A 26766-nucleotide genomic window follows, 5' to 3' on the forward strand; every position below is an offset into this window, starting at 1 on the left:
ACCTCTTGCAGGGATTAATTTTAGAGCGCTTGGTGTAAGAAAACTTTTACTGTCTTAGTTTTTTGAACTTTAAATTTTCTATTTTTCTCCACGGAGGTAACACAAGGATGGCGGCTATTTGGAATTTTATCGGTAAGGTTTGGGTTATTTGTTTCACTTGTACCAAAATTTGCACGCTGACCCCAGATTTGTTATTCTTGAAGTTGAAGGGTAAAAGATTCCTCAAGGAATGTTTGAGCTCAAATTTATGTCTTTCACTTTCAAGGGGCATACTACTTTAATTCCTATTGTCAAAAACAAACAATCATGCTATTGCGGCGCTACACAGTTCATATTGAACTGATCTGAATCCTCTTGTTGAGTTAAACTAATGCAATTATTACTATTAGAGGGTATACAAGTTTACCAGGTTTACATACTTACATTGTACTCATCATATAAACCCCACACTGACATATATCGCAGTCTATACTGCAAACGAGAACTGGTCAAAACTACTGACATAATATGCTCCCCTTCACAGGGATAGTCCCAGCTAACAGCAACACATTCTCCACTCATAGCGACAGCCTTGATGTTACTTGGAGCAAATGGTACAGCTGTAGATAGAGTTATCCATATTATTTACTCAATTCATGGGCAGATAAAGAAATTCACAGACGCAAATGATGAATTTCCAGCGAACGTACCAAATGAATGGACATTGCGGCAGATAGATACATTTGTATGATGTACAGATAGATAGATACATTTGTATGTATGTAACCATATGCTACAGTATACCTGAGATGTTACTATATACTGCCATTGGTGTGCAAAGTATGCAAAATGACACATGCCACTGTCTAAGGAGTGTTCCTCTTATGCTCCAGAAAAGTTCACTCTCGTATGTAGGTAGGGCTGCCACGGAGCTATTTCAAAAAAATCCTAACAATAACAAATACCGACTACAAATAGACAGGCTGAGTTGAAAAGCTGAACACTGTGTACATGCAATCTACATGCTAAGGGAAGTAGAACAAAGAAATTGTAGTTGTTATTGAAAACATAAAATGGCATAAAAATCCACAACGGTTACAGCCCTTAACATTGGAGATAGCAAAATAACCCATAGCATATTACTGACTGCATTGTTAATTCATACATTTACCATGTTTTTGTGAGTTGCCACATCATGAACAGTCACGTGTGTCTGATTTTCAGTGAATAGGCCTTATGCATTACAAACGTGAAAATTGAGCTAGCAACTGCTAATTTAGAAATTAGAAGGGAATTCACAATCACTAGTTTCATGGAAAAACTGCTAAAAATCCAAAACTAGTCAGTTTCATGACAGAAAATTTCTAATTAAGTTTTGCCACTGTACCTTCGAAGGGACTGAATTGGATCCTAGTTGCAGCAGTGCCCAGTGCATTTTCTGTAATAACTGTGAAGTTGAGCCTGCCATAAGTGTCGTAGACAGAATAACCCATAAAGCAGGAACGGATGTAACTATGGAGATCAGGGCAATTCACAGAGGTGCCGGTGTCTTCACAGGCCGTCCACTTTGAACTTAAAAGACATGATAATAATGCTTTAGTGAAGATACTTTGAATATACCGGTTACTCTTTTCTTACAGTGGTCAGCAGTTAAGAAAGAACTATTTATAATCTACATTCATAACCATCATGGGACTTCTGGAAACCACTTTATTATGCAAGTTACATAAAAATATAATACAACTCTTCTTGTGTGGTTTTCTCTACTCAGGTAATTATGCCTTTGACTTAAATTACGTGATTTCTTTTTTCAATCGACAGTCAGTCCTTTTCAATTTATAAGCATTGGCATGTACATGTATGTTTGCACCAATTTTGCAAACTTCTGTGCCAAGAGTGGCACTTACGACAAATACAACAAAGCTGTTTACACATACTGCTATGTCTTCAGTGTGTAGTATATTTAGACTTTTTCAATTTGATTTTGACAGTGTTCATGGTGGTTTTGCGTCCCGAATTTTTAATAAGATGTAGCTCCTCACAGTTTTCTCAAAGGAAAATGAAAATAGGAGCAGTGACGTGTCTTCTGATTACAATGTGCACACATAAAGCTACAGATACACTTTGAACAAATAAAAAACATATCCAAAGATCATGCGCCATTTTCAATTTGGCAGCTTACTGAGTATTAGGTTCCTTGTACATCAAAGTATGTGTGGTTGGAATATTAGTTGGGCCACCATCGTCCCATGTGCACAGTAACTCCGTTACATAAAATGAGAAACACTTGAAACTGCTTATAGGATGTGGCTTTTCTGTAGGCAGAAGAAAGTAAATAGACATGTACTAGCTGGTATATCTATATAGAGGTTGAAATAAAGAACAATGACATTTTGCATTGTGATGTGATGTGATGTTTATTTTATTTCATTTTGGAACCAAGTTATGACCCACATGTATTTGTCGAGGCTTCACTGGTAAAAATTACTACATATAACTTTAAAAGCCTTGATTTATTTCAAGACTCTTATCCTGAATTAAAATTACAAGTACCAAAACTCGTGTCTTATCAGTCTGTGTCTGCATGGGAAGGTTTCATCTTTACATCCTTTGAGTGGTGAAAATTTTACCTCCAAAATTTTAATGCAACATTTTTCCGTAATTTTTCAAATAATTTTAGATCAAACAGACATCACATTTCATTGAATACAGTTTTTCATCAAAATTTTGGCAAAAATCTGAAAAAAATTGACTAGGGTACATTTTATAAATGCAACAAAAATGACTTCGATGCTCAAAGAGTTAACTGTATTTGTGTCAATACCTATAAAGTACTAGCCTAACACTACTGGGCCTCAGCATATCTTACCATAATACACCGTACTGAAGGGTACCACTTACCTCCAACCTCTATCTGAACAGTTGCAGTCTTTTCAAGCAACGCTTCCAGTAAAGCACATGAATAATTTCCAGCATTGCTAAAATTAGATTGTGGAATGACCAGCTGGGACAACTCTGCAGAGATTACAGTGTATTGGTTTTCAGGAATAGGATGGGAATTGAAAAACCACTGAACTGACTGCGCTGAGTGAGAAACAGTGGTACAGTTTATTACAATGGTGTCTCCTACTTCAAATGTTGTTTTTTCCGATACAATAACTGAAATCAGAACAAAATTTACAGAGATCAGTAATGCTGTAGAGGTGGGCATAAGTCTGCCATATTTTGGATGCAGAACAGGTGTAGTGAATAATTCCACATTTAAAATAACATGTTTAAGGCTGTTTAAATAAGTTATTTACTGTAAATGTATTCACATTATCGCCGAAGAAGATCACGTTTTGTTCAAGCAGATTTTAATCTAAAATACTGTAATGTGATATCTGGCATTTATGAGGAAATCACATTAAGCCATTCTATCATAAAATTATATACCTTATATAAGCAAGTTTATTATACAGATTCGATAATGATTATGATTAACAGAAAAAGCAAAAAAAAATAATGACCATAATGCAAACTATAATAAACACGCTGTGGTTATATACTGGTATCTGCAAATGAATTGAGACGGTGTCATCAGAAAATTTGAAGCTGTTCACTTTGTAAAATGAAAATACAACGGCCCAGCAAAAATATTTTGCTTACACTCGGCCACCCTGCAAAATACCGAGCAAATACATGATAAACTGTTCAATGCTTCTTTTATAGTGATTAATGAATTCCCCATGCCCTTTTGTCCTATACCGGCAGTGCTTTATACTGGAAGCATCAACAAATACACGACTACAATTTGACTACGAGTAAACATAAGTGCTAGTAAGTATAGCGTGCAATTCTTAATTATTGTACCAATGGTAAACTACTGTGCGACTACTTGCTTTTATGATACATTAGGTTCATACATACCAAGGCTTGCCTTTTTAATTACAATGGCATAAAGGATTATCAAGGATACGTGAAAAACCGATTTCCCGCCAATTGACTGCAAGAATACTGGTACAATATTCTCACTTGGTTCGTGTGAGAAGAAATATATTCTCCCCAAAAAACCGAAAAACTCTCCATTTCTTGCAATTTTATCACAAACTTCTATACTAATGGCAATAGTACACGTAGATGTTCTCAATCTGATTGGCATCTACCATATCTTCTTTATAGTGAGGCCCAGCCATTGCAAATGTTGGCAGGCAACACAAAGTCTCACCTAGTGCAAGATCTAAAATAGTCAGTGAACTTGGTGGTGATGAGCCTGCACTGTTGAATGTTATGACATGAATATTGTACGATGCATACTTCTCCAAACCTACATGCAAGAAAAAAAAGACAAATACAGGCCTCTTGTACATGTATTTTGAAAATGTTATCCCATCCAAACATTGATAAATTTCTTCCTGATTATAGTTGTGGCTTATCTGGATTAATAATCAAACCCTTGGCTAAAAATTTTAAAATGGAACCTGTAAGTTGGTACGAATTCAGACTTTGATGTTTTCTTATTGTGATTACAAAATAAGGGATACAGAAATGTCACAGAGAATCTGTGGAAAGATGGCATAGTAAGGGTACATTTTATACAATCAGAATCTTTGTGTATTACGCACAGCATGCCATAAATACGGTTTAATGTAAAGTTACAACATACATGCAGCTCACAATATTGAATTTCCCTTAAATGTAAATAAATTTGTCAGTGCTTTTGTTCTTTTTATTGACAACAGTTTGTGGAGTATTTCCCCAACATTATACTAAACCCTGTATCTTGCTTGTCAACACACACAGTTATGCACTGTGATTTAGAGTGCGCCCTCTAGTGTTTTGTGCATCAGTTTCAGAATTGGGGAGAAATAAAATAATTATACAATACCCTAAATCTGACAGCATTCTCATAAACATACTCGGTAGACTAGATCAGGTATAAGCATTCTTTATATAGCATTTTGATGAAGAATGGAACAAGCAGCTTTACCTTTTAATACCTGAGATGTGGCATTTGCTGATGCATTCACCGATATCGTGATATTTTCACCTTCTTTATTTATTGCAATGGTGTATCCTAGCACTTCACCCTTCATTTTTCTGAGGCCAAGTGGCTATGATAAAGTGAACATATATTCTAAAAATGTCAATGATGGCTGGCTTCAAGGAGCAATATGTTGACACAAGGCTGTATGGAAAGTATTGGCGATCTTCATTGTGGACCATTTAGAGTTCATATGGAATAGCATGTCGTGTTCCTGTACTTGTACAGTTTGCAACCGTGCAAACTCACTTTTTTGCTTTTAAACATGAGTAATCAGGTGTTACACCAGCTTCTTATAGAAAAAAAACAGGCAACCTGGCGTAAAATATTTGGTGATTTTAGAAATCTCATCAGTGAAGATAAGCATGTATTCGGGTTAGTTTGTGGCTCAAAATTTAAAGTCTTAAACATTTGTTCAAACTATTTGTATAGAAACATTCCTTTTTGAAATCAAGCATAAAATCCGGTTACTGTGCAAATTTTGCTGCCAGAGAAACAAATGAGCTGACATTTGTCTGTAGATATTTGAAATTCAAAATGGCCACTATCCCTGTGTTATTTCTATGATGAAAAATAATTTTTTTCATTTTCAAAAACTTAAAGGTATACCGGTACTGTCACCTGTTCCAATTTTGCCACAGTTACCATGGAAAGAGAAAATCTAACCAATCACAGATTTTAAGTGGGCGGCTGCTTTTTAAAAAAAGCTCCCTCATCGTAGCATTTTGAATACAAAGGAACACCCCTTTGACCATATATGGCCATATTTAGATTACAGGTAAATGTATACCTTTAACATTTAAACCCCGGTGCGGGGTATAAAAGGCCCCTTACTCATCGAAAATTCATAATGGCGCTTGAGTGACAACTGGCAACAGCAAGGTAGACCGCTCCGTGCAAATCAGCAGAAGCGACTCTCAAACAAACATTATTGGCGTACCATAAACATAGACTGTTTCATAAACACGTAGGCCATACAGGTATCCGCAAAGTTCCACAAAGCATTTTAAAATTACGATTAGGATAAAAGTCGCTTTCGTAACAAAGTAAATGGCCCCTAGGGAACAGTCGTTCTGTGATTCAAACAATTGTCAATCATTCCGTGACGCGCAGAGGTGTAAACTGGTCAAACATTTGCTGTGCAAACGAGAACAATTACGATGTAAACAAACCATGTGTACGCTTATAGTTACATGTGTATGGCATGCACACAGGATGAAAACTTCGTGGTTGTCATAAACTATGTTACTAACAAGCATTTATGATGCAATAACATCGCGAAAGAAGTGTGACTTAGCAAGAGATGAGTCACTACTGGTACGATGTATTCTTGCGAAAAGTGCGTACACTGTATTTTACAAAACTGTAGGCAGAGTCCATAGTTCGCATTGACAATGACATGGGAAACAACTAAACATCAAAGCATGGCGGTAGCCTCCATGATCAATTTAATTACAGTCAGTCAAAGAGAGCCACTTTTTTTTAAACAGTCCCCCGAATCTACGGTCGAAAGTACCGGTACGCTACAGTCGCTTTTGATAGAAATGTAAATGCTGGCCCTGAAAACGGCCGTATGGTTTGTATGTACACGTGTTCTCACACATGGCAATGACAGGTCGTGTTCGGAGGGTTGGTAAGGTTCTGACATATCGGTTGCCCAAGTAACGTTTGGACTTCTGTTATGAGAATTAAACAAAGCTTGTAAGACATCAAAACATTGTACTTGTCAGTTCAAGGTGAGCAAGTGAGCGTCATCACCAGATCTTCTTTGAAAGGCTTAGGCCTAAGAGGATACGTGTGTCCAAGATCGACTCATTGAGTTGGCAATACATCGTAAGATTTCGACAAAGGTTGGTCTTTAATTTCTTCAATAACGAAGATATCTATGAACCCAGTCCGTGGTTCATCCCATTGCTCCGAAAATAAACATAGCTCGTGATGAGCTGTCCGGGGTCACTTTATAGCAAATGAGCAGCCGACTTTGATCGCTTACAGATATCGTGGTATGCGAGATTCATGGAAATGTCGATCCTTCCGTGATGTAGTGAATTTACTGTTTTTTAGCGATCGGTCATGACGTCGCGACGTTCACCGGTTTCCTTCCATTTTCCTAACCGTGTTTCTCACTCAATGTTCAGATCGGTAATTCGTGATTTCAACAAACGATATTGCCAGCTTCGGATTATTTTAATGTTTATGTTTATTACTTTCTTGATGATTATTTCAATTACGTACGGCGCCAATTCCGTATTAAGATAGCTAAATCATTCTCGAACGATTACATGACCCCGAAACTTCAGTAAATCAATGCAGCAAAAACTTCAGTAGATCAAATCGGGAAGTTCCTGTTTGATGAAATTGACATTTTTTCCTTATTTCTTTTTTCTTTCGAGTATTGCGAAGGCTGTACCTATAGTAAAAGCGTGATTTGAGAGCAAACAGATTACGTAGAAAATGCAAACGATAGCAACCGTTACCAACAGACTCATTATGCAGAGTCATGCCTCCAGACGCCCACCCAAACTTGGCATTAATCCGGACCCCGGTCCATTTTGGATATGCAAAAGTTTTAAACAGGGCATAGGAAACAGCCACATGCCCATTATCTAAAGTAATAATTACCTTCCAATATACTGTAACGTCTCTCTTGCTAGATTCATCTTGACTGTCCATATTTTCATAGCTGATTTCCAAGGGAGATATGGGTGCTGATAAAGGAAAGAAGAAACAGGTATACAGAGTGACGTACTAATTGGTTATCAATGTCATATTAAGGTACTTTTTACAGTAATACGCAGAGTAGATGCTACCTCTATAATTGTGCACACTGTGACAAGACCACATAATACGATGCTTCTATATATGGAAAAGCTGCTGCAAATGTCTGTCACACTGTATACACATTTTGTGATACAGATCTGGCATGAAATATTGTGATAGGTGATGGTGGGTGACAGGGGTTTATCACTGCTTGTGACACTGTGTATAGAAAACATTCACCACTTGTAAAGCAAGGATACGATTGGTACTGATATGCGTACATGGATAATTACCTGAAACACATCAATAGTCATTCTCATTACAGACATTGTAGCACAGCGTATATGATTCTAACCTAGGCAGAGAGTCTCTGATTTGTTGACTGCGTGCAAAGTGTGGCTATTGGTAAGACTCCCTAGCTACACTTGTAGCTTATAATTATCCATGCCATGCTGCAATTTCTGTGTGGAGACTAATCAATACTGTTATCTATTGAGTTCTTTTTTACTCTAGAAACTACCAAAGGATTTTAAAAATGCTTTCCTTCATGTATGGTAAAGATATCATTGCTCACCTTGTTCAAGAGTCCTCACGACAACAATATCTGACCAATCACTCCAGTAGTTGTGTCTATAAAAGAGACGAGCAGACACCTGAATGCTGTAATGGGTATACCCTTCAAGTTTGCACACCCTTTTTGTTTTGACATCTTCTTGATATGTAGACTATTGTTGGGAAAGAAGAGGAAATGTCTACTGAATGACCAATCATACAATGTCAACGTCAGTATAACTAGAACCTCTACTTATGTATCAATTTGCACTACAATTAACATATCTGAATTGCACTCCTATGGATTGTAGAATGCGCCTCGAGGACAGATATTTGGACTCTCAAACTTTTTCATTCTGTTGTGATATACCGCTTGTGGGGATTAATTTTAGAGCTCTTGGTGTAAGAAAAAAATTTACTGTCTTAGTTTTTTTTTTGAAATTTAAACTTTCTATTTTACTCTCTGGATTTAACACAAGGATGGCGGCTATTTTGAATTTTATCGGTGAGGTTTGGGTTATTTGTTTCACTTGTACCAAAATTTTCAAGCTGACCCCAGATTTCTATTCTTGAATTTTAATGGTTAAAAGATTCCTCAAGGAAAGTTTGAGCAAAAGTTTTAAGTCCTCACTTTCAAATCACATACTACTTTAATACCTATTGTCAAACACAAAAATCATGCTATCGCGGCGCTACACAGTTCATAGTGAACCGAATCCTCTCGTTGAGTTAAACCAATGCAATTATTACTATTAGAGGGTATACAAGTTTACCAGGTTTACATACTTACATTGTCCCATTCATCTGCGTCCCACTCTGACTTATATCGCAGTCTATACTGCAAACGAGAACTGGTCAAAACTACTGACATAATATGCTCCCCTTCACAGGGATAGTCCCAGCTAACAGCAACACATTCTCCACTCTTAGCAATAGCTTTGGTGTTACTTGGAGCAAATGGTACAGCTGTAGATAGAGTTATCCATATTATTTCCTCAATTCAAGGGCAGATAAAGAAATTCACACACGCAAATGATGAATTTCCAGCTAACGTATCAAATGAATGGACATCGGGGCAGACAGATACATTTGTATGATGTACATATTTGTATTTAGCCATATGCTACATTATACCTGAGATGTTACTTATATACTGCCATTGGTGTGCAAAGTATGCAAAATGACACATGCCACTGACTAAGGAGTGTTCCTCTTATGCTCCAAAGAGGTTCATTCCCGTATGTAGGTAGGGCTGCCACGGAGCTATTTCAAAAAAATCCTAACAATAACAAATTCTGACTACAAATAGACAGGCTGAGTTGAAAAGCTGAACACTGTGTACATGCAATCTACATGCTAAGGGAAGTAGAACAAGAAACTGTAGTTGACATTGAAAACATAAAATGGCATAAAAATCCACAACGGTTTACAGCCCTTAACATTGGAGACAGCAAAATAACCCATAGCATATTACTGACTGCATTGTTAATTCATACATTTACCGTGTTTTTGTGAGTTGCCACATCATGAACAGTCACGTGTGTCTGATTTTCAGTGAATAGGCCTTATGCATTACAAACTTGAATATTGAGCTAGCAACTGCTAATTTAGAAATTAGAAGGGAATTTACAATCGCTAGTTTCATGGAAAAACTGCTAAAAATCCCAAACTAGTCAGTTTCATGACAGAAGAGTTCTAATTAAGTTCTGCCACTGTACCTGTATCGAAGTTGAAGTAGAGCCAGGTTGCAGCAGTGCCCAGTGCATTTTCTGTAATAACTGTGAAGTTGAGCCAGGGACCAAGGAGGTGGGCATAATTACCCATAGAGCAGGAACGGTTGTAACTATGGAGATCAGGGCAATACCCAGAGGTGCCGGTGTCTTCACAGGCCGTCCACTTTGAACTGAAAAGACATGATAATAATGCTTTAGTGAAGATACTTTGAATATACCAGTTACTCTTTTCTTACAGTGGTCAGCAGTTCAGAAAGAACTATTTATAATCTACATTCATAACCATCATGGGACTTCTGGAAACCACTTTATTATGCAAGTTACATAAAAATATAATACAACTCTTCTTGTGTTGTTTTCTCTACTCAGGTAATTATGCCTTTGACTTAAATTACGTGATTACTTTTTTCAATCGATAGACAGTCCTTTTCAATTTATAAGCATTGACATGTATGCTTGCACCGATTTTGCAAAATTTTCTGTGCCAAGAGTGGCACTTACTACAAATACAACAAAGCTGTTTACACATACTGCTATGTCTTGAGTGTGTGGTATTTTGGGTCTTTTTGAATTTGATTTTGACAGTGTTCATGGTGGTTTTGTGTCCTGAATTTTTGATGAGATGTATCTCCTCACAGTTTTCTCAAAGGAAAATGAAAATAGCACGTGTCTTCTCATTACAATGTGCACACATAAAGCTACAGATACACTGAACAAACAAAAACACAATCCAAAGATCATGCACCATTTTCAATTTGGCAGCTTACTGAGCATAAAGTTCCTTGTACATCAAAGTACGTGTGGTTGGAATATTAGTTGGGCCACCATCGTCCCATGTGCACAGTAACTCCGTTATAAAAAATGAGAAACACTTGAAACTGCTTATAGGATGTGGCTTTTCTGTAGGAAGAAGAAAGTAAATAGACATGTACTAGCTGGTATATCTATAAAGAGGCTAAAATAAAGAACAATGACATTTTGTATTATAATGACATTTTATTTTATTTCATTTTGGAACAAAGTTATGGCCCACATGTATTTGTCAAGGCTTCACTGGTAACATTTACTAGGTATAAATTTATAATCATTGATTTATTTCAAGACTCTTATCTTCAACATAATACCACAACTCTGTGTCTTATCAGTCTGGTCTGCATAAACATTTCGGAGGTTTTCATCTTTTCAATCTTTGAGTGGTGTAAATTTTGCCCCCAAAGTTTAGTGCAACACTTTCCGTAATTTTTCCAATACCTTTAGACCAAACAGACATCACATTTTATTGAATACAGTTTTTCTTCAAACTTTTGGCAAAAATCTGAAAAAAAATTGACTAGGGTACATTTTATAAATGCAACAAAAATGACTTCGATGCTCAAAGAGTTAACTGTATTTGTGTCAATACCTATAAAGTACTAGCCTAACACTACTGGGCCTCAGCAATATCTTACCATAATACACCGTACTGAAGGGTACCACTTACCTCCAACCTCTATCTGAACAGTTGCAGTCTTTTCAAGCAACGCTTCCAGTAAAGCACATGAATAATTTCCAGCATTGCTAAAATTAGATTGTGGAATGACCAGCTGGGACAACTCTGCAGAGATTACAGTGTATTGGTTTTCAGGAATAGGATTGGAATTGAAAAACCACTGAACTGACTGCGCTGAGTGAGAAACAGTGGTACAGTTTATTACAATGGTGTCTCCTACTTCAAATGTTGTTTTTTCCGATACAATAACTGAAATCAGAACAAAATTTACAGAGATCAGTAATGCTGTAGAGGTGGGCATAAGTCTGCCATATTTTGGATGCAGAACAGGTGTAGTGAATAATTCCACATTTAAAATAACATGTTTAAGGCTGTTTAAATAAGTTATTTACTGTAAATGTTGTTATGTAGGTCATTCCCCCCCCCCCCACTCATCATGACCTGAGTTCCATTAGTCTAGAACATTCTCAAGGTCACTGCCCTTAATGACCTCACAACCTTGAATTCAATTAGTCATGTTTGGAATGTTCTGGAAATTTACTGAGTTGTGCAAGAGAGATAATTTTAGAACAGTAATTAGCATGTCAATAAAAGTTCTAGATTGTTCTTATATGCCCTTATGTAAGCACATGGGTATAAATAGGGACGTGCACAGCTTGCAGTCAGACTTTTGGGATTGTGTCTCTTGCGTGTTACTTCAAGTCTTTGGAAACTCAAGCAGTATTAATTTTCAAGACTTTTCAAGACCTTCACTGCCAACGCTGGATTTATAGTGTGGACTTTGTGCAACTTCAAGCCTGCAAGCCAAAGGACTGTTTATTCATCGGACTGACTGTTACAATTCTGAGACGGGAGCTTTGCCATCCCAGCTGAGATAAGTAGTCTGTACACTTTTACAGTTTGTATTCTATCCCTGACTTAGCAATTAGTTTTCTTTTCGTAATAAATTTCGTTTTATACGGAAACTGCTGAGTTCACCCTTTTGTTCGTTTTCTCTGCACGTAAACAAAATCAGGGGCTTGTCCGGGGTACGAATATTTGAGCCGTTTTACAACATTTTGCCAGCCTTTTCAAAACAACTCTATGCTGTGAACTCAGCGAAAATCAATCATGTTGGAATTCAAGCCAGACGAATTTATGGATGACCTTGATCAGGACACATTTGATTCCCTTAGAAAAGACAACCTGATAGCACTGGCAAATTTCCTTAAAGTAGATGTCAAAAGATCTATGCGCAAGCGAGAAATACAGTTCAAGATTGCAAAACATTTAGTTAATTCTGGCCATTTTGAGGAATCCGTCTTGCATGATTATGAGACTAAGTCTTCTTTTGAACTAAGAAAATTCGAATTAGAAATGCAGGCAAATTTGGAGATTAAGAAACTTGAATTCAAATGAAAGAAAAAGAATTCCAAATGAAAGAAAGGGAAAGTAAAGAAAGATTACAAATGGAAAAAGAGAGATAGGCATTAGAAAAAGAAAAAATACAAATGCAGTTAGAAATGGAAGAAAGACAGCGAGAGAAAGAAAGAGAGGAAAAGAAAAGGAAAGCGAATTAGCAGAACGCCGACAACAGGTAGAAATGATATGTTTAGAGCTTGGACAGTCAGATAAATTCTTCCCTTCAGACGGTTTTGACATCACTAAGCATTTCAGGCTAGTTCTCCTTTCCAAGAAAAGGATGATGATAAATATTTCCTTCATTTTGAGAAAATTGCTCAGAATCTGAATTGGCCTAAGGAGTTTTGGTCTATACTTTTGAAGAGTGATTTGGTGGGTAAAGCCAGAAAAATTTACATTCAGTTGTCAGTAGAGCAGGCTTCAAATTATGATTCTGTGAAGGAATTAATTCTCAAGGGCTATGAGCTGGTGCCTGAAGCTTACCTTCAAAAATTTAGGGATTGTGAGAAGGCGAGGGATCAAACTTATGTTGAATTTGCTCGAACAAAAGAACAACTGTTTGATCGTTGGTGTTCTTCTGAAAAGGTCTGTCAAAGTCACGAGAAATTACGTCAACTTATTTTAATTGAGGAATTTAAAAGGTGTGTTCGGAATGACATCAAGACATTTATCAATGAACAAAAGGCCGATACATTGGAGGTTGCTGTACATTTGGCCGATGATTATTAATTGACCCATGGCCACAAGTGTTCATTTCTCAGCAAACCGTCCCAGTCCTTTTCATATCGTAACAATGCAGGGAAATTTAACTCTTCCTTTTCATCCAAGAATTTTTCAAAGGAGAGTAGAAAATCAAATGACAAAAGTTCCCAAAGTTCAAGTAACACTCCATACCATCAGATCCAAGTCTCAATCTCCTTCTGGCAAAGAGTTTGATACACTTTCTTGTAATTATTGTAAGAAAGATGGCCATTTAGTGTCAGATTGTTTCAAATTAAAAAGAAAACGTGAAGGTTAAAGTGGTCAAAGTGGATCTAAGCCCAACGGCTTTATTTCTTCATCAACTCAATTAGAGTCTAATAATGTGTGTAACATATTTTGTGAGGTTAAACCCCTCTTATCCCCAATTAATGAGGTCAAGGTCAATTGTTCTCAAGATAGCATTATGGGTATTTTTGAACCATTTATTCATGATGGTTTTATATCACTTTCTGGTGATTTTTCTTTCGCTACCCTGTCAAAATTTTAAGAGATACTGGGGCTTCCCAGTCTCTTTTGTTGGCAGATACCCTGCCGTTTTCTGAAAAGTCATTTTCAGGTTCTAAAGTTCTTATTAAGGGGGTAGATTGTAATGACTCATTCCTGTTCCTCTCAATAATGTCTATTTGTGTTTGGAATTTCTGGACCTGTGGCTTTAGGTATTAGGCCTTTTGAATGGATTCACCTTCTCCTTGGAAACGACCTTGCTGGGGACAAGGTCATTACTAATCCACTTGTGACTGATAATCCTAGTTTAGATCAGGATCCAGAGCCAATTGAACAAGAGATCCCAGGCTTATTTCCTTCATGTGCTATTACTCGAGCCATGTCAAAGAAAACTTCTGAGAATCAAAATATTCTCAAAAATGACGTCACAGACATTGACTTAAACTACACCTTTCTCAGTCAGGTGTTTGACACGGATCATTCCGTTATCCCTCGTGGATTTGAAACTTCCAGTAAAACGTCTGCTGACCAAGGTCAGACATTTTTTAGATCAAATCACGTTGCAGAGCGACACAAAGACCAAGATATCTTGTGTTTGTTTGACAGAGTTATTGACGAATTTGAAACTTCAGATAGCCCTCTTTACTATTATGCAAAATCTGGTATTCTCATGCGTAAATGGAGACCTCCAGATGTCTTGGTTGATGAAGATTGGCCTATAAAACATCATATTGTAGTTCCAAAGTCCTATCGTGCTGAAATATTGCGGCTGGCCCATGAAAAGCCCTGGGCTGGTCATTTAGGTGTCAGGAAAACTTATCATAACATTCTCAGTCACTTTTATTGGCCTAATCTCAGGCAGGATGTAGGAAATTTCTGTAAAACTTGTCATACATGTCAAATGGTAGAAAAGCCAAATCAGACCATTCCGAAGACTCCTTTACAGCCGATTCCTGCATTTCAAGAACCGTTTAGTAGGATACTTGTAGACTGTGTTGGGCCCCTACCAAAGACAAGATCAGGAAATGAGTACATGTTGACAATAATGTGTACATCTAACTCGGTTCCCAGAAGCCATACCACTGAGAAATGTAAATACAAAGACTATAGTGATAGCCTTAGTCAAATTTTTCACTTTATTTGGCCTGCCTAAATGTGTCCAGTCCGATCAAGGCTCCAATTTTATGTCTGGAATTTTTTCAACAAGTAATGGATCAGCTGGGCATTAAACAGTATAGGTCACCCGCCTATCATTCAGTAAGTCAGGGTGCTCTTGAGCGATTTCATCAAACTTTGAAAAACATGATTAAGACCTACTGTTTTGACACAGAGAAGCAGTGGAGTGAAAGAATTCGTTTTCTGCTCTTTGCTGTTAGAGAGTCAATCCAAGAGTCTCTTGGTTTTAGTTCATTTGAGCTTGTATTTGGACACACAGTCCGTGGCCCACATAAGGTAATATGCACCTCGAAAGTGAAAGACTTAAACTTTTGCTCAAACTTTCCTCAGTGAGACTTTCAACCATTCTCTTACCAAAGCAAGAATAAAAAATCAGGGTCACTGTGCAAATTTTGGTACTAGAGAGACAAATAACTTGGGATTTCTCGATATTTGACATCCAAAATGGCCGCCATCCCTGTGTTAACTCTATGGGGAAAAATAAAATTTTCGATTTTCGAAAAGCTAAGACCATAAAGACTTTTCTTTTGCCGAGAGCTTCAAAATGAGCCCCCACAAGTGGTAGGTCAGAATAAAATTGATAAAATTTGAAGGCCTGAATTTCTGTCCCCGATATGCGTTCTACCTTAAGCTCTTCAAAGAGAAATTCCTATCAGATGATGATGTTTGTCTGAATATTTTACAATATGTGTCAGATTTTCGTACAAAACTCTCTAAGACATGTGAATTAACCAGAGAAAATCTTGAGTCATCTCAGCAGTCAATGAAAATCTAATATGATAAAAACACCTCAAAACAGAAGTTTGAACAAGGTCAAAAAGTTCTTGTTTACTTCCGGTTCCTGGCAAACCACTCTATGCTCATTACGTTGGGCCATATCTAATTGATAAGAAATTCAGCGATTTAAATTTCATCATAAAAACACCTGACAGACGAAAACAAAAACAGCTATGTCACATAAATATGCTTAAGCCATATTTGGATAGGGATTATTCTACTCTAACACAGCCTGTCAGTGCAGTCAGCTCTAGCAATTATGAAGATAGTGATACTGAAACTGACTTGAGTGAAAATACTCTAAATTCAAAACTGGGCTCAGTCAAGCATCAGAACTCAGAAATCCTGGAGAATCTGGAGTCTACAAAGTTGGCAGACCTCCAGCCAGAACAACAACAACAACAACAGGTGAAAGTACTTCTCCACGAATATAAACACCTGTTTCAAGATGTTCCAATGAGGACAAATGTCATCTATCATGACGTTAATGTTTGGGACAGTAGGCCTGTAAAACAACATCAGTACAGACTGAATCGAATGAAAGCGAAATATCTCCAGGAAGAAGTCAAATACCTGCTGGACAATGACTTTATTGAACCCAGTAAAAGTAACTGGAGTTCGCCTGCATACTTGTGCCAAAATCAAGTCATGGTATCGTATTTGCACGGACTACAGAAAAGTAAACACTTTAACAAAGACAGACACTTTCCCAATCCCGACGATTGATGATTGCGTCGACCGAGTGGGAAAAGCCAAGTATGTGACAAAATTTGACCTACTGAAGGGATTTTGGCAAGTCCCTCTGACGGATCGTGCTCATGAAATATCCGCCTTTGTTACACCAGACGGATTGTTCCAGTTAAAGGTGATGCCATTTGGAATGAAGAACTCTCCGGCAACGTTCCAACGGATGATCAACGACGTCATATCCGGGTTAGACGAATGTGAAGCTTACGTCGACGACGTTGTCCTGTATAGTGACACCTGGGAGGAACACATCAAACTCATGCGGAAGTTCTTCGAGAGACTGAGCAAAGCAATGTTGACTGTAAACCTTGCCAAATCTGAGTTTGGTTGGGCGAAGGTGACTTACCTTGGACATACTGTAGGACAGGGTGAGGTAAAACCTGTTGATGCCAAAATCAGTGCCATTTCAAATTTTCCCATACCAAATTGCAAGAGTGTGGCTGGTTACTACAGAAAATTCTGTCTAAATTTCTCTACAATTACTGAGCCTTTGACTAGTTTACTTAAAAAGAAAGTAAAGTTTGTTTGGTCCGAGCAATGCCAACAGGCATTTGATACACTTAAAGCCATACTTAAAAGTGCTCCAGTCTTGTCTGCACCAGATTTCAGTATGTCATTCAAATTAGCTGTGGGTGCTAGTGATACAGCTGCTGGTGCTGTTTTGTTGCAAGAGGATAGTCATGGGATAGATCATCCTGTTTGCTACTTTTTATGCAAATTTAACAAATCCCACAAAACTACTCTACAATTGAAAAAGAGTGTCTATCTTTGATATTAGCTTTACAGCATTTTGACGTTTATGTTACTTCTTCAAATCAGCCAATAGTGGTTTATATTTATCACAACCATCTTGTTAAATTAAAATTAAAATAAAAAGGCAAAAATCAGAGCTTGTTAAGAATGGAGGTTAATGTTACAGGAGGTTAATCTTGATATTAGACATATCAAAGGCAGAGACAATTTAATTGCAGACTGTCTCTCTCATACTTAGAGTTCATTGTTGTTCACACTTTTAATATTACATTTGTAAAAGAAAGATTTTCTTTGAAAAATTTCTTTTTTTTGAATAAACAGTTCTTGAATAAACAGGGGGTGTGTTATGTAGGTCATTCCCTCCCCCTACTCATCATGACCTGAGTTCAATTAGTCTAGAACATTCTCAAGGTCACTGCCCTTAATGACCTCACAACCTTGAATTCAATTAGACATATTTGGAATGTTCTGAAAATTTACTGAGTTGTGCAAGAGAGATTATTTTAGAACAGAAATTAGCATGTCAATAAACGTTTTAGATTGTTCTTATATGCCCTTATGTAAGCACATGGGTATAAATAGGGACGTGCACAGCTTGCAGTCAGACTTTTGGGATTGTGTCTCTTGCGTGTTACTTCAAGTCTTTGGAAACTCCAGCAGTATTAATTTTCAAGACTTTTCAAGACCTTCACTGCCAATGCTGGATTTATACTGTGGACTTTGTGCAACTTCAAGCCTGCAAGCCAAAGGACTGTTCATTCATCGGACTGACTGTTACAACTCTGAGACTGGAGCTTTGCCGTTCCAGCTGAGATAAGTAGTCTGTACACTTTTACAGTTTGTATTCTATCCCTGACTTAGCAATTAGTTTTCTTTTCGTAATAAATTTCGTTTTATACGGAAACTGCTGAGTTCACCTTTTTGTTCGTTTTTTCTGCACGTAACAATGTATTCACATTATCGCCGAAGAAGATCAAGTTTTGTTCAAGCAGATTTTAATCTAAAATACTGTAATGTGATATCTGGCATTTATGAAGAAATCACATTAAGCCATTCTATCTTTAAATTATATACCTTATATAAGCAAGTTTATTATACAGATTCGATAATGATTATGGTTAACAGAAAAAGCAAAAAAAATAATGACCATAATGCAAACTATAATAAACACGCTGTGGTTATATACTGGTATCTGCCAATGAATTGACACGGTGTCATCAGAAAATTTGAAGCTGTTCACTTTGTAAAATGCAAATACAACGGCCCAGCAAAAGTAAAATATTTTGCTTACACTCGGCCACCCTGCAAAATACCGAGCAAATACATGATTAACTGTTCAATGCTTCTTTAATAGTGATTAATGAATTCCCCATACCCCTTTGTGCTATACCGGTAGTGCTTTATTTTGGAAGCATCAACAAATACACAACTACAATTTGACTATGAGTAAACATAAGTGCTAGTAAGTATAGTGTGCAATTCTTAATTATTGTACCAATGGTAAACTACTGTGCGACTTCTTGCTTTTGTGATACATTTGGTTCATACTTACCAAGGCTTGCCTCTGCTAATGCAATAGCATAAAGGATTATCAAGGATACGTGTATGCTGGTAGATAGAGTACAGATAGCCATGACCGTGATTGTACAGGATAATCCTTGAAATGCTGTATGGTCTCAAATTACCAGAAGTTGTCTACAGAGTGTAGGGGTGTAAGGAAAGATAGCAAAGAGTGAGAGTGAGTTCGACAAGCACTAGATTCTTTGAATCATTTACCATTATGTGCCCATATATAGAGTATATCACTCAGTGAAATTTGCATCAATGCCTGTAATTAGAATTCTTACAGGTTGAAAAACAAACCATAAACCACACGTCAAGTTGGTACAATACAAATTACCTTTACTTTACCAGAACACAAAAAAGTCAAAATTAAAAGAAATTTCAGCAATGTCAATTTAGAGTGAAAATATGCACACACAGAGTACTGTTTAAAACAGAAAATTAGAAGATAGTCAATACGATTAAATTTGCACATATTCAACAGAAAAGAATCATTTCCTTTGCTGTGCTTGAAGTGTGTTTCAAGGTCATATGAAATCTTTTGATGCTACAGCAGTGATTTGCATCACCTCGAGATAGATCAGTTAAAGTCTTAGGCGATATATACTGATTCATTCAGGTCTCTTCATCGTATGATACCATAGATTTAATACTGGAAACAGTACAGAATTTATTATGATCAGCCCACGTCAAGTCGGTACAATACAAATTCCCTGTACTTTACCAGAACACAAAAAAGTCAAAAATAAAAGTAACTTCAGCAATGTCAACTTAGAGTGAAAATATAAACACACAGAGTACTTTTTGGACTAAAGATGTTCTTTCCAGGAATTAATTAATACATTTTTCAAAATTTCAGATAAACCCTTCTTGGAAAAGCAGTGTGTCAGTCTGAATTCCTGAAAACTTACAGCTCCCCTTTGAGACGACAATCTTTGATAAAATATTTGTCATAAGTATCATTACAAAATCAGTTACGCCTGATGCTGTCATTTTCTCTTAGCATTGGAGATAGTACCACACTACCGCATTAACCTCTTCGTAATGGAGGCAATATGTATAAGTACATGTACCTTACCGAATTAAAAATTGCCTTTCATATTTGCCTTTGTAATTTCACATCCATTAGGGGTCGGATCATTAAATATATAATTTATATGTATTATCAGTGTTCTCCCCAGGCCATTTTAGCGTAGCGGTCCCGCTACGCTTTCGCATCTCCCCGCTACGCTTTGATTCTCCCCGCTACGCTTTAAAATATTCCCGCCTCCTTTAGTTCACACATTAGCGCTCTGCGTAGCTACCAGCTGTTGCACGCATTGTCTACACATAAGCGCTCACTGCAACTTTCAACCTGGTGAAAGAGTGGAAGTCGTGAAGTACGGTATGCGTCCGATAAGTTGTCCGTAAGTGTTGAGAGAAACGTTAAAACAATAGAAGAATCGGCTGGGTTGTTCACAAGTTTTCATTCTACAACGACTATACGACCAACAAAGACCTTTAGTCGGTATACATCGAGGACAAGTATTCACTGAGTTAGGCGGTGTAGCACCAGCGGGGCCTTTGATCACATTCCCATGCGTGATCAACGAAATGGACCGCAAAAGAAACAAAAGAAGCAGTTGACTAGTGAGGTTGATTATGATTTTACAACGATGATCTTTTTTTGTCCGAGTACGATCACGATCGCGATAGAGTTCACATTGCATAAATTCCAATATGGCGGCGGCCATGTTGGCCGACGTGTTACGTGTTGACATTGATCCTGGCGTCGCGTGTGGTTCCACTCTGACACGTTCTCTGAAAGATTTTACACCTGATTTTTGAGTGATTCTAGTCGTACTTAGTTCATGTCTTGTGATCATCTTGGTGGTATTTTTAAAATCAAGAATCGAACGACGATGTTCAGTGGCAGTGATATACGCGGGGAGGGGGCGGCTGGTTGAAATTGATCCCCGTGATGAAACATTATTCGCGGTGTTTGTCGTTCAAAAATGATATAAAACTCAATTACATTTGAATTGTGTAAAGCTTAAACTTATGAATTTTCCTCTTTGTTGGCAATTTTTGACAATTTTATTAGCAATATATGTATTAATGAAACTCCAATCAGACGAACCATTTCTTGCTTTCAATCTGAACTTGTTGTTACTGTTTGAATCTTCTATTTTAATTGCAATTGTACTATACTGTGATGATTTATTTAAGTGTAATAAAGAGTTTCCATGATGTTCAAATTGCATACTTGTGTGTTACCATTGCATTTTGTTGTGAGTGTACATGAATGCATGGGTGCATGTGCAAGCTTATATCCATATGCAAATATAAATTAATGATATGCAAATGATTATGCAAATTAGCCGCTACGCTTTTGCTTGATCCTGGGGAGAACACTGTATTATATTTATCATTAATACATAATGGAAAATATTCATTACTTCATGACATTCCTTTATTTTTTGTAACCAATTACAGAGTAGATCTCTTTTCATATTCCTCCCTGCAATTTATGTTAAGTGGAAATGTAATTCTTCGCAATGAACAATGTTATTATACACCTACTGCCGTAACCTATGGGAGTTTGACCGTCCAATAACTTTCCGTATTTTGTATAGTGCGCAGAGTGTCGAATACGGGAGTCGCGCAACGCGCCTTTTTGACCTGTGACTTAGCGATTATCGGATGTAAACAAACTATTTTACGGTGAGTTATAGACATAATAACAACTTCCACCAAAATGTATTCGTAGTATAAGGTTTAAAACACGCTAAACACAAAACTGAGTCTAAATGCAATTGATTTTTATTTTAAAAAACTAATTAAATTGAAAATATTCAGCGAAGTTTGCTTGTACTGCACTGAAAATTAATTGGCTTCGTGCCAACGCAAGGGACTTGTACTACGGAGCAGTAGATCGCGCGCGTTCCACTCATATCGCGCGTGCCACATCCCTCAAAATTTACCATAGAATTAGTTTATACGGACGATTGATGGAGGGAGGTGTATAATAATAGGGTTATACACAAAACACTGCCCTGTATGGACTCAGGCTCAGTGAGTGACGTATTGGACTCGCCTTCGGCTCGTCCAATACGTCACTCACTGATCCCTCGTCCATACAGGGCCGTATTTTGTGAATAAGCCTACATTATCTTTGACAAGTGAATTCTAGTCCAGATTAAAATCAACAGAATCAACAGTCAATGGTAACATTTGACATATTACACATACAGTAAGTTAATGGACTAATTTTAACTACACAGGCATTTCAGCATGATGTGGTGAGTCGAACAAGAAACTGCATTTTATGAAAAGGAAAAAAAAAAGCACGAGCTGAAAAAAATCAGTTACTAAAATTGTCTCAACTATTAATATGAACAAATTATGTAATGTTATATCAAATTGAACAATATAATCACACACTCATAACGTTATGACATAAAATTGCAATTAGCAAGTTCATCATTTTTACAGGGAACAAGAGCAATACATTTCATTGAAGGAAGTTTCCAAGGTCTGATTGAAATTTAATTTGCCATCATAGCAACGTGAGTAAATGAGTCAGTGACTTCTCCAAGAAACTTGTTTTTAACAAGTCATTGACAATGACACAATCCTCACTTGTAATTTAATTGCAAGTCCTCTGAGAGGAAACAGTTATCTTCATTAATTGGGTCTGTGATTAAAAATACTGCGATGCAGATGGGGCCTAATGGCCAAAAATGAGTTCCATGGTGGTGAAAACATAAGACCAATGTAAGCCGCCATACTAATTACAAAAGGTCATTAAAATGAATCACTTAGTACTTAATTGACAGGATGCTGCCAAACATTTTTGCATCCTATCCTAATACTAACAGATTATCACTGGTACCATATTTCATAAAGTTGGATGCAGTACTTCTGGACATTCACCCTAAAAACAAAAAAATCATTATGTAAATGCAAACTAGCAATTAATTCATACATGATACCACTAAGTGTCATTGATTTGTATTTACAACACTATGAGATCACTATATGTACCATGTTTTATCAATTTTAACGCAGTATATGTGGATATATCACTCTAATTAGGAAAGTTCATTACATATGCAATTACAAATTAATTAACTTGACACTGATAAATGTCTTTTTCACTGTTAAAGCAATGTGAGCTTAACATCTGTACCAAGTTTCATGAAATTTGATGCAGTATTTCTTGACATATCAGACTAATTACGAAAATTCAATAATTGACATGATACTGCTACATGCCGTTAAACAAATGATGTGCATATGTATGATATAGGTCAATGTCCTTTTACCAACTTTAAATGATACTGGTGGAAATATGTCTGAGTTATAGCTCTGTACATGAAAAAATCATAACAAATGGCCACCAGGCAGGCATTATATTGCATTGGACTGTGAATTCAATAGACATGCATATTTATGACATAATAGGTCAATGTCCTTGTACCAACTTTGAAAAAAATCAGTTGATACATATCCAAATTATGGCTCAGGACAAGAAAAAATCATAAAAAATGGCCTCAAGGCAGCCATATTGCATCAGATTGTGAAATAAATTGACGTGCATATGTATGATATAGGTCAATGTCCTTGTACCAACTTTCAATAAAATTGGTTAAGATGTGCCTGAGTTATGGCTCCGTACATAAAAATCGTAACAAAATGGCCGCATGGCGGTTATATTGAATTGTATCGCAAAACAAATCAATGTGGACATGCATGACATAGGTCAATGTCCTTGTACCAACTTTGAATAAAATCGGTTGAGACATGCCTGAGTTATGGCTCTGTACATGAAAAATTGTAACAAAATGGCCGCATGGCGGCCATATTGGATCGTATCACAAAACTAATCAACGTTCATATGTATGACGTATAAAGTAATCATAGTAATAAGTTTGAATGAAATCACTCCAGGCATCTCTGAGATATCTGCGTGAACGGGCGGACGCACGGACACACGGACGGACGGACGAATGCACGGACGGGCTAACGCACGGACATGACAAAACCTATAAGTCCCCCGGACGGTGTCCGTGGGGACTAAAAGACTACAACTGGAGGATCATTACTGTAAGGCTGTGTGAGTCCACGTCAGGACCACCTACTGAATGTGATACTGAGAGTGAAGTGACATGGAAAAAGAATTATAATAGAACAATGATCGGAAATAGACGCAGTGAGTCACATAGTGCTGGTTGCACCACACAGTCAAGCCCATTAAACAGTCATCTTCCTAATGTAATGTACAGCTAGAGAAGTTCTACTAATAATCAGTGAGACAATTTTTTCAACTCTTTGCAATGAGATATATGCATGTACATCTGATGTTTATGATGACGTCACAACAATCCAAGGAAACCAACATATAGTTTTGTTTTTAAGTAAGGTTTACTCACAATTATTACATGTTCTTGGCATAGATTTTTATCCAATTTTAGCCTTGCAGAACCCTTCTGTATCAATTCTCCAGAAATGTGCCATGGCTATAAATTATGTAATACACAGTACTTAGAACACATAAAGTTCAATGAACCTTTACCAGTACAGTGAATCATTAATATTGACTTAACACCAGCCAACATTATTTCCTGTATTTAAAGGGAAAATAGCTGTCACTGTTGATAATATTTTCATTGATCTTATTCTCTATGATAATTACATTTACAGGTAAATGTGTATTGTAATACACAGCATTCGGGTTGCCAACACAACAAATAGCATAAGTACACAACGTCATTACTGACGAATGAATTCTATTCGCGAATAAAAATCAAATATGAATATACTAATGTTAGACATTAAAAACTTACGGAATGATACTTTGGGGGGTAACATATTATTGACCTCAAAATTGAGAGACTTTTGCTAAAACTTCCCTTATGGAACCAAATATTTTAGAATTTGAGAATAGAAATCAGGGCAAAACACGAAAAACTTAGTACTGGAGAAACACATTACTGTGATTACCAAGAAAATGTTCTTTTACAAACTGAACATGGCGACGTCTTTTCAGCTGAATCGAAAACTGCTTGTTGTAATGAAAATCCAAAACTCTTGAAAAGCAGCAGCTAAACCAAAATGTCTTACAGTTAGTTATCTCTTGAAAAACACGTTCAAGTAACCAAAGTGGATGTACATTATAAATAACATTAAGGAAATAATCCAAATTATAATCGGTAACAAAACACCAAAACAAACTATGCAAGCGTTATAGGAGGAAACAAACAAGACATTCAAATAAAGAAGTTGATAACCACACGGATAACCAGAAAATTAGAGTTTCCTTAATACCCTAGCAGAACTGCAATCTTCTTTTTTATACTTTGATGAATGAAAGAAAGTTGACAGTCGCCATCATATCAATTTTTCTGGCCTTTTATGTGGACAAAACATCAAATAACTTTATCATTGTCTGATTACGCTGAGAGTTGCTGAGCGGCTGCGATCACTTTGAAGTCGACGATCTACTTGCATTGATGTACGGGACATGATCAGTAATAATAACTCTCTGCATATCCAGTGTTATATGATATATTACATACACAGGGCATTCATCATGTATGTATCATTACTTTGTTGTCAGACCTGATATATGTGCATCCTTATGAAGAAAATAATACAGTGTCATTTTGCAGGACTCAGAATGCAATCTAATATATATGTACTGGGGTAGCAATATAATGAATGATCTGGTAGGCGCAGGTCTTTCTAATTAAAATGCAAAAGAGATGCAATAGAGATCCAATCTTGGCGGAGTTTCATTCTTCGATCAGCGGTTACAACTTCAACCAGCAACCTAGGGCTAAACGGAAAGCTGTCGTAACAAGATCTAATCTTCAAGTTGTTGAAAAAGCAGTCCTGTGCATACCAGTCATTTGAATCATTAATCACAACTCTCCGTTCATCCAGTCAACTCCTGAACATTATTACTATCTATCGTCCACCAAAGTCATCGAAGAATACCGCAACTATAAATCAATTTATCTCCGAATTTTCAACTCTTCTTGAAAGCGCCGTAACTTTACCAGGTCATCTTGTTATCGCCGGCGATTTTAACTTCCACTTTGACGACATCACTTCACCGGACACTATCAAACTCTTCAATCTACTTCAGTCGATGGGATTGCAGCAGCATGTGCATGGTTCCACACATCAAAGGACATACTCTCAACTTACTTATCACAAGATCAGCTGACCAGTTTTTACATTCTATCAGGATCGACAATTCTCTCATCTCCGATCACAGCCTTGTAATTGTCCATTTCAGCATGAAAGTACAGCATCCACCGAACTCCAAAGTCACTACTTCTCGCCGGAACTATCGGTAGATGAATATCAATGATTTTCAAGTCAAGCTGGCAGCCAAATTCTCTGATTACCCGTGCGACTCCAATCCTGAAATATTATCAATTTTTTTTTCCACGCGACTGCTACGGACGTGTTAGATGATGTTGTTCCTGTTTCTACCAAAGTTATAATCAATAAAGTCCGTGCACCTTGGTACACCGAGGAACTCCTACTACACAGGAAAAATCTACGGCATCTAGAAATGAAATGGCGAAATACACAGCTTGAGATAGATCGACAAA

The 26766-nt window shown here is 37.0% G+C and overlaps 1 protein-coding gene across 1 annotated transcript in view; it reads right to left on the reverse strand.

The window, feature by feature from the left end:
- Window positions 1-2157: 2157 nt before the first annotated feature.
- LOC139149464 (interleukin-12 receptor subunit beta-2-like) overlaps window positions 2158-26766 on the reverse strand; it is a 97704-nt gene continuing 73095 nt past the window's right edge. Inside the window, exons 3-13 of the mRNA XM_070721240.1 lie at window positions 19149-19291; window positions 11528-11785; window positions 10815-10947; window positions 10033-10217; window positions 9105-9280; window positions 8337-8487; window positions 7625-7710; window positions 4949-5072; window positions 4187-4285; window positions 2881-3138; window positions 2158-2294 (exon numbers count right to left, since the gene is read on the reverse strand). Coding sequence (XP_070577341.1) covers window positions 2158-2294; window positions 2881-3138; window positions 4187-4285; window positions 4949-5072; window positions 7625-7710; window positions 8337-8487; window positions 9105-9280; window positions 10033-10217; window positions 10815-10947; window positions 11528-11785; window positions 19149-19230 — 1689 coding nt within the window. The 5' untranslated portion in view covers window positions 19231-19291. The remainder of the gene's footprint in view (window positions 2295-2880; window positions 3139-4186; window positions 4286-4948; window positions 5073-7624; window positions 7711-8336; window positions 8488-9104; window positions 9281-10032; window positions 10218-10814; window positions 10948-11527; window positions 11786-19148; window positions 19292-26766) is intronic.

The sequence above is a fragment of the Ptychodera flava genome, chromosome 2 (assembly GCF_041260155.1).
Source record: "Ptychodera flava strain L36383 chromosome 2, AS_Pfla_20210202, whole genome shotgun sequence".
Lineage (NCBI taxonomy): Eukaryota > Metazoa > Hemichordata > Enteropneusta > Ptychoderidae > Ptychodera > Ptychodera flava.